This window comes from Octopus bimaculoides, chromosome 4 (assembly GCF_046866305.1).
Source record: "Octopus bimaculoides isolate indiv1 chromosome 4, ASM4686630v1, whole genome shotgun sequence".
Classification (NCBI taxonomy): Eukaryota; Metazoa; Mollusca; class Cephalopoda; order Octopoda; family Octopodidae; genus Octopus; species Octopus bimaculoides.
Genome location: NC_142931.1, coordinates 74,088,774 through 74,102,941, shown reverse-complemented (window position 1 = coordinate 74,102,941; position 14,168 = coordinate 74,088,774). Strand labels below are relative to the sequence as shown.

Genomic DNA, 14,168 nt, shown 5'->3' with positions numbered 1-14,168 from the left:
TACTCACAAGGTATTGGTCAGCCTGACAATACTGTAGGGGACACTTGCCCAAGGTGTTACAAAAAAGGGCTAAATTGAAAACTCTACAAAAAGAAAGAAAGAAAAAGGGAGAGAGAGAAAGAAAGAGAGAGCGAAAGAAAGAAAGCAGAGTCCTGCTCTGTCTGCCTTACTTGTCCGTCTGTCTGTCTGTCTGTCTATCTGTCTGTCTGTCTGTCTGTCTGTCTATCTATCTATCTATCTACATATATATATGTATATATATATATATATATATATATATATATATATATATATATATATATATATATATATATGTATATATATATATAGATAGATAGATAGATTGGTTTCCAAGGAAGTTATTGTTTCAGTCATTTGACTGCGGTCATGTTGAAGCACTGCTAAGTTATAGTGACGTAAACATACCAACACCTGTTGTCAAGCGAAGGTGGGGAGACAAACACAGACACACAAACATATGCACACACACACACACACACACATGACGGGATTCTTTCAGTAGAAGACATTGCCTAAAGTGCCATACAGTGGGACTGAAACTGGAACCATGTAGTCGGTAAGCAAGCCACTTAGCACACAGCCACTCCTGATATATATATATAGACAGGACACAGATATGTGTCGCTAAGCCAGCTGGAGGAGATGTTCTCCTGGGGCTAAAAGCAACAGTAACATCCACCCTTAGGGGTCAGCCACATTTAAATGGCAAATATACTTCACTATATATATATATATATATATATATATATACACATACATATATATCAACTATCTTACTGTAACACCTTGATATGAATAATTGGTAACACACAATGTATAGCATTGCAGTGTAGGTTTGCATAGCAGTTTCACAGTTACATAGGAGAGAAGATACCTAAATGGTAATTCTACTTACATGCCTTTTTGGTGCAAGATACTTTGAGGAGAAAATGTCAAAAGATAGGTCACTTTTTCACCAGCACTAAGTTCAATTGAAGATGGTCCTGTTAAGTGGGGACCTTCTATTATTGTCTGAAGGGATAATTCCTCATCTATCGGATTGGTAACAGGAACTTTGATCAATTTGCTTTCCTGGAGAGAAAGAGAAAGAAAAAGTGACAGTTTGAGGGAGGGAGAAAAAGCAAAACAGGACAAAAGTATGTATTTAGAGAATATATATACTATACTAAAGAAAGCTGCTTATTAACTAATTTTGAATATGCAACTTTTACTAAAAGAAAGTAACTATTAAAAGTTTCACTGTTTAGAAAATTGTTATAAATTCCAATTTTAATATATTCTTTATTAAAATGTGGTATTGGAGAACTTTTAATATTGAGCATTTCAACTACACACTAATATACAACAGTTTTATTCACTGCAATATGTATTTTTTAATGTCTTACATTTGTATTCCTTTTCATCTAGTATTTCCTAGCAATACACTTTTTCCCTTTCTCTTCTTTCATTGTATCTTTGTTTACCATGTCTATCGCTATTATCTTTTTTATTTCTACATTCTTATGACTTTATCTCACCCATTCTTATCCTCATCCTTCTTTTCTTCAACAATTTTCTTCACTAGGTCATCGTTGTTTCTCTCTCACAAACAAACTCTGTATCCCTTCCTCTGTTATTTCATTTAATACATTTTGTCTCTCCCTGTACACTCTGTTACTTTCATTTTCTTTCCTAGCAATTCTCTCTTTCTCTCCCTTTCTCTCTCTCTCTCTCTCTCTCTCTCTCTCTCTCTCTCTCTCTTTCTCTCTCTCCTGCCTGTATTCAATTGCTTTTTTTAAAATTAAATATTAGTGATTGCAAAGGTTTTCCTTGACAAACTTTGAGAATATTTGCGACATTTTTTATACCATATTTATATCAAAATTATACAGAAATTTATGATTTAAGTTTCATACAAATGTTTATGATACAATATACATACTGCACTATTTGTTTTGGAATTTTACAGTTCAACTTACGAGGAGATACCCAAAAGAAACCAGAATTGTGCAATATTTTTTTATTCATTTAGTTTACACTTTTATCACCTTCAAAGTATTCTCCATTTGAAATTATGCATCGGTCCAGGCACATCTTCCACTGTTTGAAGCAGTCCTGGAACTTCTGTAAAGTGATGTTTTTTAACAGCTCCGTCGTTTTTTTCTTCACCTCTTCCACATCTGCAAACTCTGTAGTACCAGCTTTCATCACCAGTGATAGTGTTCGAAAAAAAAGTCTGGATCAACTTCTAGCTGTTCTCTTAGTTCACAACATGCATTCAGTCATGACTGCATTTGATCTTTCAAGAACAAGCAAAGCACAAATTTTACTGGAACTCTTTACATTCACAATTCCTCGCAAGAGCTTCAGGACACACTAGACATATCAACAAGTTCATCAATTGTTTGTCAACAGTTCTCCAACATCAGTTCATGAATTTCCAAGACGTTTTCATCTGTTCGGGAGGTTGAAAGCAGCCCCATACAAGGTTGGTCTTCAAGCAAAAAATGACCATTCCTAAAGCTTCTCTCAGAGGTTTGCAAAACTTTAAGTCATGTGGAGCCAAATCAAACTGCTTTAAATAATAATGCATGTAACACGTACTAAATGTGTTGAGTGCTCTTTTCTTTTATTTGTCCACCCACTTGTATATATGTGTGTGTGTGTGTGTGTGTGTGTGTGTGTATGCATGTGTATTTTGGCTTGTACCTCTGTCTTGACAGCATGTGATGATTGTAAATGAGCATCACTGTCATACAAGTGATGTTTTTTATTTCCTATCTTCCAAGGTGAAATATTACCTTGTTTAGAAGCAGATGAGGAGTGAGAAACAGGAAGAGCATCCAACTGTTGAAAATTTGTATCAACAAATTCAGTCTGACGCATTCAAGTATGTACAAGTGGACATTAAACAATGATAATGTTATATATATATATATATATATATATATATATCTTCATCATCGTTTAACGTCTGCTGTCCATGCTAACATGGGCTGGATGATTTGACTGAGGACTGGTGTACCGGATAGCTGCACCAGGCTCCAATCTGATCTGACAGAGTTTCTACAGCTGGATGCCCTTCCTAACGCCAACCACTCCAAGAGTGTAGAGGGTGCTTTTACGTGCCACCAGCATGAGGGCCAGTCAGGTGGTACTGGCAACGGCCATGCTCAAAATGGTGTTTTTTATATGCCACCTGCACAAGAGCTAGTCTAACAGCACTGGCAATGACCTCGCTCGAATGTTTTCTAACGTGCCAGTAAGGTGACTCTGGTAATGATCACGCACAAATGGTGCTATTTACGTGCCACTGGCATGGAAGCCAGACAGCTGCTCTGGCAATGGTCATGCTTGGACGGTGCTGTTAGTGCTCCACTGGCACAGGTGCCAGTCATTGAATATGGTTCAATTACGATTTCGATTTCAATTTCACTTGCCCCAACAGGTCTTCACAAGCAGAGTTTAGTGTCCGATGAAAGAGAGGTTGGCATGGGTGTCAGTCGTCGAATTTGGTTCGATTTCGATTTTGATTTCACTTGCCTCGACAGGTCTTTAGAAGCAGAGTTTATTGTCCAATGATGGATTATGGTCTCACTTGGCTTGCCAGATCTTCTCATGCACTGCATATTTCCAAAGGTCCTGATCACTAGTCATTGCCTCGGTGAGGCCTAATGTTCAAAGGTCATGCTTCACCACCTCATCCCATGTCTTCCTGGGTCTACCTCTTCCACAGGTTCCCTCAACCGCTAGGGTGTGGAACTTTTATATATATATATATATATATATATATATATATATACACATACATATATATATATATATATATATATATATATATATATATATATATATATATATACATACATATATATATATAAATAATATGGGTGGCTAACTCAACAATTTTACAACCTAAAGGAAGAAATATATTTGTCACTAATGTGAACAAAGGGCACTAATCAGCACCAGTATTGCTAGAAATAAGAGTCAAAACTCAATAGCCACAGAAGCACTACCTTAATGAGCCGACAAGGAAGACAAGCACCCTATATATATATAATATCCATAAAGAAATAAGCATCTAAATAATATTTAAGAAGTTGCTAAATGGGGGAAACATTTGGGAGAGAAAGGGACTAAGTAGAGTAAATAGCAAGTCAAATTTTTGTTGATTGAAATGGTCATGTAGGATATAAAAGTAGAAGGATGCTAGTGGTACAAGTGTCACCAGATTGATTGTTCAACCACTTATATTTGAATGCAATTTACTTGTGTATGTGTGTGTATATGTGTTTACTGGCAGAGACTCCAAGACAGCTTTCAGTTTAAGACCAATGGTTGAAAAATCTTACCTGACAAGGACATGAAATATGTAGAATGGATTCTGGAGGACCCTGGAGGATGTTCAGCTTGATAATGTACCACAGCCTATGGCCTATATACTCATCTCCATCATCAGAGCTGTAAGCTTCATCTCCATCGCTATCAACCTCTCTACAAGATGAGACAAGTATACTCAAAGTTAATCGGCAAAGTTCTTCAGTCTTTTATTTTGCAATAGAAATATATAATAAAAATCCAAAGTGGCCAAATTGCAGATTGGGACCCACATGTGGCTCTCAAATCTACCATGTGCAGCCTCTGAGATATTTGGTTTCAGTGCTATTTTCTTCAATTAGTACCAATATCCTACCAACTGGTTTTTAAAGTATTAAGTACAAAAATAAAGACAGTATCTTTTGCTGAACTAAGTTTCAGGGGTGTAAACACACCAACATTGGTTACTAAGCAGGCTTCTTACCATACAGCCATGCCCGTGCTTATATTATCTTATTTACAAATATAATCTAAAAAAGAATATAAGTTGAGGTACTTCAATGTAAAAAATTATTATATTTAGTTCATCTTATCAAACAAGCTGGCCATATAACAAAATACAATCAAATATTATGAATTAAAAATTGCAATCGAATATTTGAAAATGAATTAGAATTAATATTACAAAATAAAATTTTTAAAAAGGATAATACAAATATTGAAAATTAAAAATAAAAATAAAATATAATTTGAGTTAACCATAGTGCAAAAAAAATTTAATAAGATATTGGAAAATAAAATTCAACTCAAAATTGCAAAATAAAATTTTTAAGTTAAATCTAATATGAAGAAAATTATAATTACATATTTGAAAATATAAAAATAATAAAATAAGATTATCATAAATACACAGTTAGTATCATAATATAATATAATATAATATAGTATAATATATATTATGTCTATACAATTTGAAATAAGTGTTTAAATTAGAGGTGAATGTTTGTTGCTAATTCTGATTATCTATTCATGTTTACAGTATATCCATTTAAGAATGTTGTTTTAATTTAGGCATAACATCAGCAATTTGGAGAGGAAGGAATCATTTGGTGCCACTGACTCCAACACTTGACTGGTATGTTATTTTCACCCGGATGAGTGAAAGGTAAGGTTGACTTTAGAGGAATTTGAACAAAGCATTTTTGATGATGTTCTAATGATTCCGCCAAACCAATGTCTAGTGCGTCCTTACTATAATGATGTTATCAAGTACATCAATGTATGTAGCGGAAACTGTGCTAGCTATTCTTCTCACTACCTATCCTACCCTCACTAAATAAAGCAAATCTCACACCACTTCGTAAATGAGTCACCTTTCCAAAGGAATGAGAAAGGGGCAGACGGAGTAGTTATCTGCTGTATCACTATTTAACAAGGAAGATGACATCGATGTATATTGCCTAGTCTTCATGTTCAAGCATGGAAGCTTCTGCTGAATATAACAGCCAAATCTCCCACAGATAATAACCCACCTTAAATAAAGGATATATATTAGAATGTAGTTCATTCGTAATATACCACTGTAAGGTTTTTCATCAAAAGTCTCTTAGTTCTGCTCTGCATAACAGCTCAGCCTCTAAGAAATAGTATCCAAATTTCCCTCACCAACTGTCAAGCAGTGGTGGGGACAAAGATACACACACCTACACACAATAAGAATAGTTAACTAATAAGATCCAGATTATCTCCCTTGCACCTTTCACTAATATTTTGCTATTTATTTTGAAACAATTTTTGTCAGGTAACATGTTCATGTAACTTGCACAAATTCACATGTCCTTTGTGCATGTGTTGTTGTTTCGTTCCTGCTCAGTGCTGGATGAACAGACTTATAATAAAAAGCACTCGCATTTTTTCATAATAACAGGGTGAATTTAGAGGTAGATTTGGCTGCTATTTCTAGCAGGTTGAACGACTATAGTTGAATTAGTGCTAGTTTGACGTGTGATCTACAACTTAAAGGGCGATTACTTTAGGTTACATTTTAGTTTACTTTTCAATTTCTAAAAACCCTTAAAATGCTGGCTAAAGATTTTTACAATGTGATCGGCGACAAGATGAAGGCAGTTACATTTTTACGAAGAAATGGCCTTTTAGATGATGAAAATATTGCACCATGTCATCGTTGTAGTGGAGAAATGAAAGAAGCTTGAAGGGTAAAACGGCGAAATGTGGCGATCTGACGATAGGGTGTGGATGTAGAGAATGCCTGGTGAACAATATGCACCAACCTGTATAGTGCTGACTGAAATTTGGCAATGGTGGGGTCATGGTGTGGTTGTATTCCTCCTGGAGGGACTTGGTCCCATTGTTGTTTTATATGGCACTGTCATAGCACAAGTTTACACTGATATTTTAACCACTTTCTTGTTGCCTACCATCGAAGATCAGTTCGGGGATGACTATTGTGTCTTTCAACACGACTGACCACTTGTCCATACTGCAGGGGTTGTAGGGGAGTGGTTTGACAACAACAACATCTCATTAATGGACTGGCCTGCACACAGTCTTAATCCCATCAATGCCGACTTCGTGTTAGACCACAGTGACCCACATTGATACCCTTGCTCATTTTGGTGCTCTGCAATGAATGAGCTGCCATTCTCCAGGAAATTTTCCGCCACTTTATTGAAAGTATTCCCTGTAAGAGTGGAAGCTGTCATCAAGGCTAATGGTGGACCAACACCATATTGATTGACAGTGTTCCTGATGGAGGCTGGCCAAAACTTGTACTTTATTATCAGGTGGGTGTCTGGATTCTTTTGATCACATAGTGTATATAAACAAGAAAAAAAGAATAATAAATAAAACCTACAAAAAAATGTTGTGGTTTGTCAGGGCAGCACCCTGTCTTAAGTAAATCAGAATATTTATTTACTCTTTTACTTGTTTCAGTCATTTGACTGTGGCCATGCTGGAGCACTGCCTTTAGTCAAGCAGATCGACCCCCAGGACTTATTCTTTGGATGCCTAGTACTTATTCTATCGGTTTCTTTTGCCGAACTGCTAAGTTACGGGGACATAAACACACGAGCATCGGTTGTCAAGCAATGCTAGGGGGACAAACACAGACACACAAACACACATGCACACATATATATATATACATATATACGACGGGCTACTTTCAGTTTCCGTTGACCAAATCCACTCACAAGGCTTTGGTCGGCCCGAGGCTATAGAAGAAGACACTTGCCCAAGGTGCCACGCAGTGGGAATGAACCCTGAACCATGCAGTTGGTAAGCAAGCTACTTACCACACAGCCACTCCTGCGCCTATATTTGTTTATGTTTCTCTTTTATGGAAGATGAAAAAATGGTTTATAAAATTAAATTTGATGGAAATTATATTAGCGTAAATCAAATAAGTGTTAATATATTTTGTTTTTCTTATCTTTCAATTTTTATATCATATAGAAAAAAAGTTTTTATATAACATGGCAAAAGTAAGCAAAAAAATAATTTTTGTTCTAAATGTGAATTCCAAATGTTTCAGAATGCAGAAACTATAAAATTACCCACAAAAAAAAAAAAAAAAAGTGGTTGCTATTTTTAGATGGGAAGCAGGAATATTTAAAATACATGAAATACATGGATTAAATATTTTTCTTTTGGTCTTTCAGAATCATCATCATCATCGTTTAACGTCCGCTTTCCATGCTAGCATGGGTTGGACGATTTGACTGAGGACTGGTGAACCAGATGGCTACACCAGACTCCAATCTGATTTGGCAGTTTCTACAGCTGGATGCCCTTCCTAATACCAACCATTCTGAGAGTGTAGTGGGTGCTTTTACGTGCCACCGGCACGAAGGCCAGTCCGGCGGTACTGGCAACGGCCATGCTCAAAATGGTGTATTTTATGTGCCACCTGCACAGGAGCCAGTCCAGCGGCACTGGCAACGATCTTGCTTGAATGTCTTTACACGTGCCACCAGCACAGTTCGGGGATGACTATTGTGTCTTTCAACACGACTGACCACTTGTCCATACTGCAGGGGTTGTAGGGGAGTGGTTTGACAACAACAACATCTCATTAATGGACTGGCCTGCACACAGTCTTAATCCCATCAATGCCGACTTCGTGTTAGACCACAGTGACCCACATTGATACCCTTGCTCATTTTGGTGCTCTGCTGGGGACAGGTGCCATCACGATTTCGCTTTCGCTTGCCCCAATTAGGAGAAATTTGTTTTTCTTTTCAAAAGTGATGGCTGTTGGGAAAGTAATATGTGAGGAGATGTGGGGTGGGTGAGCAACATTTAAAAGTTATGAACTAATTTTTATTCTGTTTTTTCCTTTCTTGAAAAGGCTTGCCTCCATTATTTTTAAGTGTGCAGTACAAAAAAAGAATCCCAGAAGAAACGGAAAAATATCCAACTGATATGGGTGAGCTATTTCAAAATCTGCTGGCAATCTTTACACTTGTTTCAGTCATTCGACTGCAGCTATGCTGGAGCACTAACCTTGTAGATTTAGTCAAACAAATCAAAATTAGTATTTTAGTCAGATATTATTCTATTGCTTTTTTTTGGCTGAACTGCTAGGTTATGGGGATGTAAATAAATACTGGGTTGTCAAATGGTTAGGAAACAAAGACACTTACACACACATTCACATATGCACTCATATGCATGTGTGTGTCTATTTAGTATTGACTGTTGAAAGAAAGAATTCTGAATATCAAAGCATTCTTATTTGGATCAAGTCAATCTCTTATTATTCTGGACTGACCTGACAAAAAAAAATAAATATTCTAAGTATGTCATTATTAATTTTTTTTTTCAAGATTTTTTACGAATATAAAAAGAGCTGGATTCTAACCTAAATCCAAGAAATTGGAATTTCTAACTAACTCAAATCCCAAAAATTGGAATTTCAAGAATATCAACAGAGTATTTGTGCACATATGTGCATATATATGCAGTATTTGGAATTAGTGCATGTGCAAATTTGTATGTTTTGTTTTATAAATGCATTCTCATGCATATACTTACATGTATAGACATGTACATATATACATGTACATATATATATACATATATACATATATACATATATACATATATACATATATACATATATACATATATACATGTACATATATACATAAATGATAAACATCTGAAATGTTTTACAAATTTTTACAATTCCAGTGATGGCTTGACTCTGTAGTCTTTGAATCAGCTTTCTTCTTTCTGGTTTTGAGAAACCTAATTTCTCACGATTGGTATTTAGGCAGTGTGTTACATATTCCAGTGCGCCAGTAATTGCAGGTATAAACCTGAACTTGTAATCTGGTTATAGTAACAGCAGATTTCTCAGTAGTCCAGCATATGTATGTCTGCACATAGACACATGCATGCGATGGGGTTCTATCTAGTTTCCACTAACTGAAATAATTTACAAAAGCATTTGGTCAGTCTCAGAGAGTTGCTTAGGTTAGCGTGCAGTGGGAATGAATCCAAAAACATAAAACACAACAACACAAAACAAAAAAAAACAATCTAACGAACGTTTTCACTCTCTTCTTGACAACGAAGTTGATGATTCCTTCAAAAGTACCTCCCATGGTTGGCCGGACGTGAAGGTTGTACATGGCCACTTGGGCGCTACTCACTGACACGAACGGATTTCCACTAGTGAATGGAACGTTTGATTGTACCTGCCAATGGAAATGAAAAGGAGAGAAGTGTAATTGGTGGAATGAAAACTTTTTATGTTTGTCTGGAGAACCAAAACACAGATAAATATAGGTGAAGATAAGTCAACTATGGCTTGAACAATATTTACATGATTTATGTTAGTTTAAACATATATAATGTAGTGATTAGCAAAAATTTAATTAATAACAACTGTGGGGTGAGGTAAAAGATGTTTTTGTTTAACGAGGAAATTTTTTTTAATCATTTGATTGACTTTGGGAGAAGAGTCTGGGCATGATTTTCTCAAAGGAAAATGCTTTCATTACTGACTAAACCTCTCTCTGTTGCGGAGAAGGCATTCTTGCCAATGACTGAAGTAAATCAAAATAAAGAAGGATTAAAAAGGAAGGGAGCAAGAAAGAGAGAGAGAGTGAGAGAGAGAGAGAGAGAGAGAGAGAGAGAGAGAGAGAGAGAGAGAGAGAGAGAGAGAGAGAGAGAGAGAGAGAGAGAGAGAGAGAGAGAAGAGAGAGAGAGAGAGAGAGAGAGAGAGAAGGGAGAGAGGGAGAGAGAGAGAAGGGAGAGAGGGAGAGAGAGGAAGGGAGAGAGGGAGAGGAAGGGAGAGAAAGAGAGGAAGGAAGGGAGAGAGAGAGGAAGGGAGAGAGAGAGGAAGGGAGAGAGAGGAGAGAGAGAGAGGAAGGGAGAGAGAGAGGAAGAGAGAGAGAGGAAAGGAGAGAAAGAGAGGAAGGAAGGGAGAGAGAGAGAGGAAGGGAGAGAGGGGGAGAGAGAGAGAGAGGAAGGGAGAGAGGGGGAGAGAGAGAGAGAGGAAGGGAGAGAGGGGGGAGAGAGAGAGAGGAAGGGAGAGAGGGGGAGAGAGAGAGAGAGAGAGAGGGAGAGAGAGAGGGAGAGAGAGAGAGGGAGAGAGAGAGAGAGAGGGGAAGGGAGGGAGAGAGAAAGAGGGGAAGGGAGAGAGGGAGAGAGAGGAAGGGAGAGAGGGAGAGGAAGGGAGAGAAAGAGAGGAAGGAAGGGAGAGAGAGAGGAAGGGAGAGAGAGGGAGAGAGAGAGAGAGGACGGGAGAGAGAGAGAGGAAGAGAGAGAGAGGAAAGGAGAGAAAGAGAGGAAGGAAGGGAGAGAGAGAGGAAGGGAGAGAGAGAGGAAGGGAGAGAGGGGGAGAGAGAGAGAGGAAAGGGAGAGAGGGGGAGAGAGAGAGAGAGAGAGAGAGGGGTAGAGAGAGAGAGAGAGAGAGAGAGTGCAAGTAAGCTTTAGTGAGTTAGAGTGTGAAGACTAACCCAATTATTAAATGATCTTAATTTATAATATCGATGGCCTCAAATGTTTGCGTGAAGCAGGTACTTCCAAAGAAATAACAATGGGATCGGGAGTGGAAAAAAAAATAGTTTCAAATAGTTTAGAGTCAATTACTTGCTACTTGCCTCATAAGTCAGCCTCTTCTTAGTGCGGTTTGGAACATTCAATACATGTATTGCACTGGAATTTAGAGAAAATAATAACAACATATTGTTATACTTAGGGATGGTCATATATTGCCAATTAAACACATGCACTATATATTTAGTCTTCACTTCAGCACTATTACTATTATTTTAGGTTCTTTGTCAAAGTTTTTTCTCACACATTGTGACCTCTTCAGCACTTCTCTATTTGAATGTTTTTTTTTGTTTTTTTGTTGACAACAATATTCCTACATAATTATTGTGTTATGACTTTTTACTAACAAAATAAATGATTTGTTATTGGACTGGACCATTTGTGAGTTTGCAACAACCAATACAAAGTAATGCTGTAAACATGAGCAGACCAAATTACCAATCTCTCAGGTAATTTATCTAGTACCTCGCCTAACAACTTGGTCATTCATGAGCTTTATGTATGCAGGCAATACTGAAACAAGGTAAAAAAAAAAGATTAAGTAAACAAACAGGTAGACAGATATATTTGATTCTAGAATCTTACTTGGCTTTCACTTCAGAAGTGATAACAATCTCCCCCATTGCGAGAGGGCTTGTGGCATTACCAACCAGATTTATGTCTTCAATAACAGCATTTCCATTCATCAGCACTAACTTGCCCTGTAATGAGAAATTATAATTACTCAAACATTACGACAGCTCTCCCTTCCACCCTTCTTTAACTATTGGCTTCACACAAACCAATGAGGGAGCATCTATGTGGTTGTATAACCTGCTGGATATATATGGCAATTAGATTTACCTCAAATCACACCTGACTGTTGTACGAAAGGAAACATTGGATGAAGTATTTCTCAATATGCTACGTCTGAAATACTATTGCTTGTAAGACTGCTTTGAGCGAAACTTCAAGTTAAATACCACAAACAACAACACCAGCAATATTTCAAACTAAATATTCTTTTCTGCTCTAGGCACAAGGCTTGAAATTTTTTTGGCGGGGGAGGGCAGTCGATTAGATTGACCTCAGTACGCAACTGGTACTAAATTTATCAACCATGAAAGGATGAAAGGCAAAGTCAGCCTCGGCGGAATTTGAACTCAGAATGTAAAGACAGATGAAATACTGCTAAGCATATCGCCCAGCGTGCTAACATTTCTGCTAGCTCACTGCCTTATTTTATACTAAATATTCCAATTCTACTGTTAGTAGTAGTTGGAATAAGGCGGTGAGCTGGCAGAATCGTTACCTTGTCAGACAAAATCTACATAATGGTATTTCTTCTCACATTTAACATTCAGGATTCAAATTCTGCTGAAGTTGACTTTGTTTTTCATCTTTCCAGGTCAACAGAATAAATTCTAGTTAAACACTGGGCTTCATGTAACTGACTTACACTCCTTTAAAATTGCTTGTCTTGCACCAAAACTGAAGCCATAAACAGTAGCATAAATAGTATTAACAATTCTTTCTTTTCTTTGTTTCAGCCATTTGACTGTGGCCATACTGGGGCACGACCGTGAAGGGTTTTAGTTGAACAACTCAACCTCAGGACTTATTTATTTAAGCATAATACTTATTCTATTGTTCTCTTTTGTCGAACTGCTAACTTACAGGGACAGCCACACGATGGGCTTCTTTCAGTTTTTTTCAGTTTCCATCCACTTACAAGACTTTGATTGGCCTGAGGCTATAGCAGAAGACACTTTCCCAAAGTGCCATGCAGTAGGACTGAACTCTGAACCATGTTGTTGGGAAGCAAGCTTCTTACCACACAGCCACGCCTGCTCCTATTATTCAAAAGTCATTATTAGTGGTGAAGATGAGTGGTGCAGGGGTTAGGGTACTGGGTTCATGACTGTAAATTGATTGGATCAATCCCCAGACCATGTGATGCAGTCTTCCCTTGAACAAAATTCTTCAATTCATGTTGCTTCAATCCACTCAACTGAAAATTAACATCAGCAACAGTTGCGGCAGGGTAAATCCTGCAACTGATTGGCTCCCTGGTCAGGAAGGATTCTTGTATCTCAGTCCCTTATACATGATGTAAAAGGATAAACAAAAGCTTGAACCTGAAGACTCAAGCAAGACAGACAAATTATTATATGTAATGCAGTGGGGAGTTATTCTGATCCTTAGCAGTTCAGCAATACTTCTGAAGATATTTTGGCCTTATTAGACCTTAACAGCAAAACAGTCTAACTGTGGGTTCTTTGATAAGACGTCATTACTTTTTAATTATACATGGAACATGTAGTTTGTAAAAATATCACCCATGTGAAGACATACTTGTATAATTATTCACTACAGTTGACTATCAGTGTGTTCATTTTCTGCTGCTCTTTTAGATTTTGTTTTTAGTGATTAGATTTAATCTTTAGCCATATGAAATCTAATTCATTTTTCTTGGTGTGATCACAACTGATTCACTACTTTTATATGATCATAATCAGCAATTACCTATGCCAGGTTTCTTGTGAGTAAAAGAAAGGAATGGAAAACATTGATAACTGCCTTCATGAACTGTTTAGCCATATAGCCATATAGCAGACAAGCTGACCCACTCACATTTTTTAATGGCAAAGATAGTATCTTTGCTATTGAACTGAGATTATTATTATCATCTTTGTAATTACCTTCATCATTGTACTTCAGAGAGGAAAATTACATACAATCATATGCAAAACTCTGCTTTGAGAAACATCCTACAT

General features: G+C 37.1%; 1 protein-coding gene across 4 annotated transcripts in view; it reads right to left on the bottom strand.

Annotated features, from left to right (window-relative positions):
- The window catches only part of LOC106870898 (cilia and flagella-associated protein 47), a 192,929-nt gene that overhangs the window by 24,304 nt on the left and 154,457 nt on the right, over nt 1–14,168 (bottom strand). For all 4 annotated transcript variants that reach the window (XM_089350841.1, XM_089350840.1, XM_089350838.1 and 1 more), the window contains exons 48-52: nt 11,998–12,113; nt 11,457–11,511; nt 9,898–10,046; nt 4,356–4,497; nt 917–1,092 (exon numbers count right to left, since the gene is read on the bottom strand). In XM_089350841.1, the coding sequence (XP_089206967.1) occupies nt 917–1,092; nt 4,356–4,497; nt 9,898–10,046; nt 11,457–11,511; nt 11,998–12,113 (638 nt within the window). The remainder of the gene's footprint in view (nt 1–916; nt 1,093–4,355; nt 4,498–9,897; nt 10,047–11,456; nt 11,512–11,997; nt 12,114–14,168) is intronic.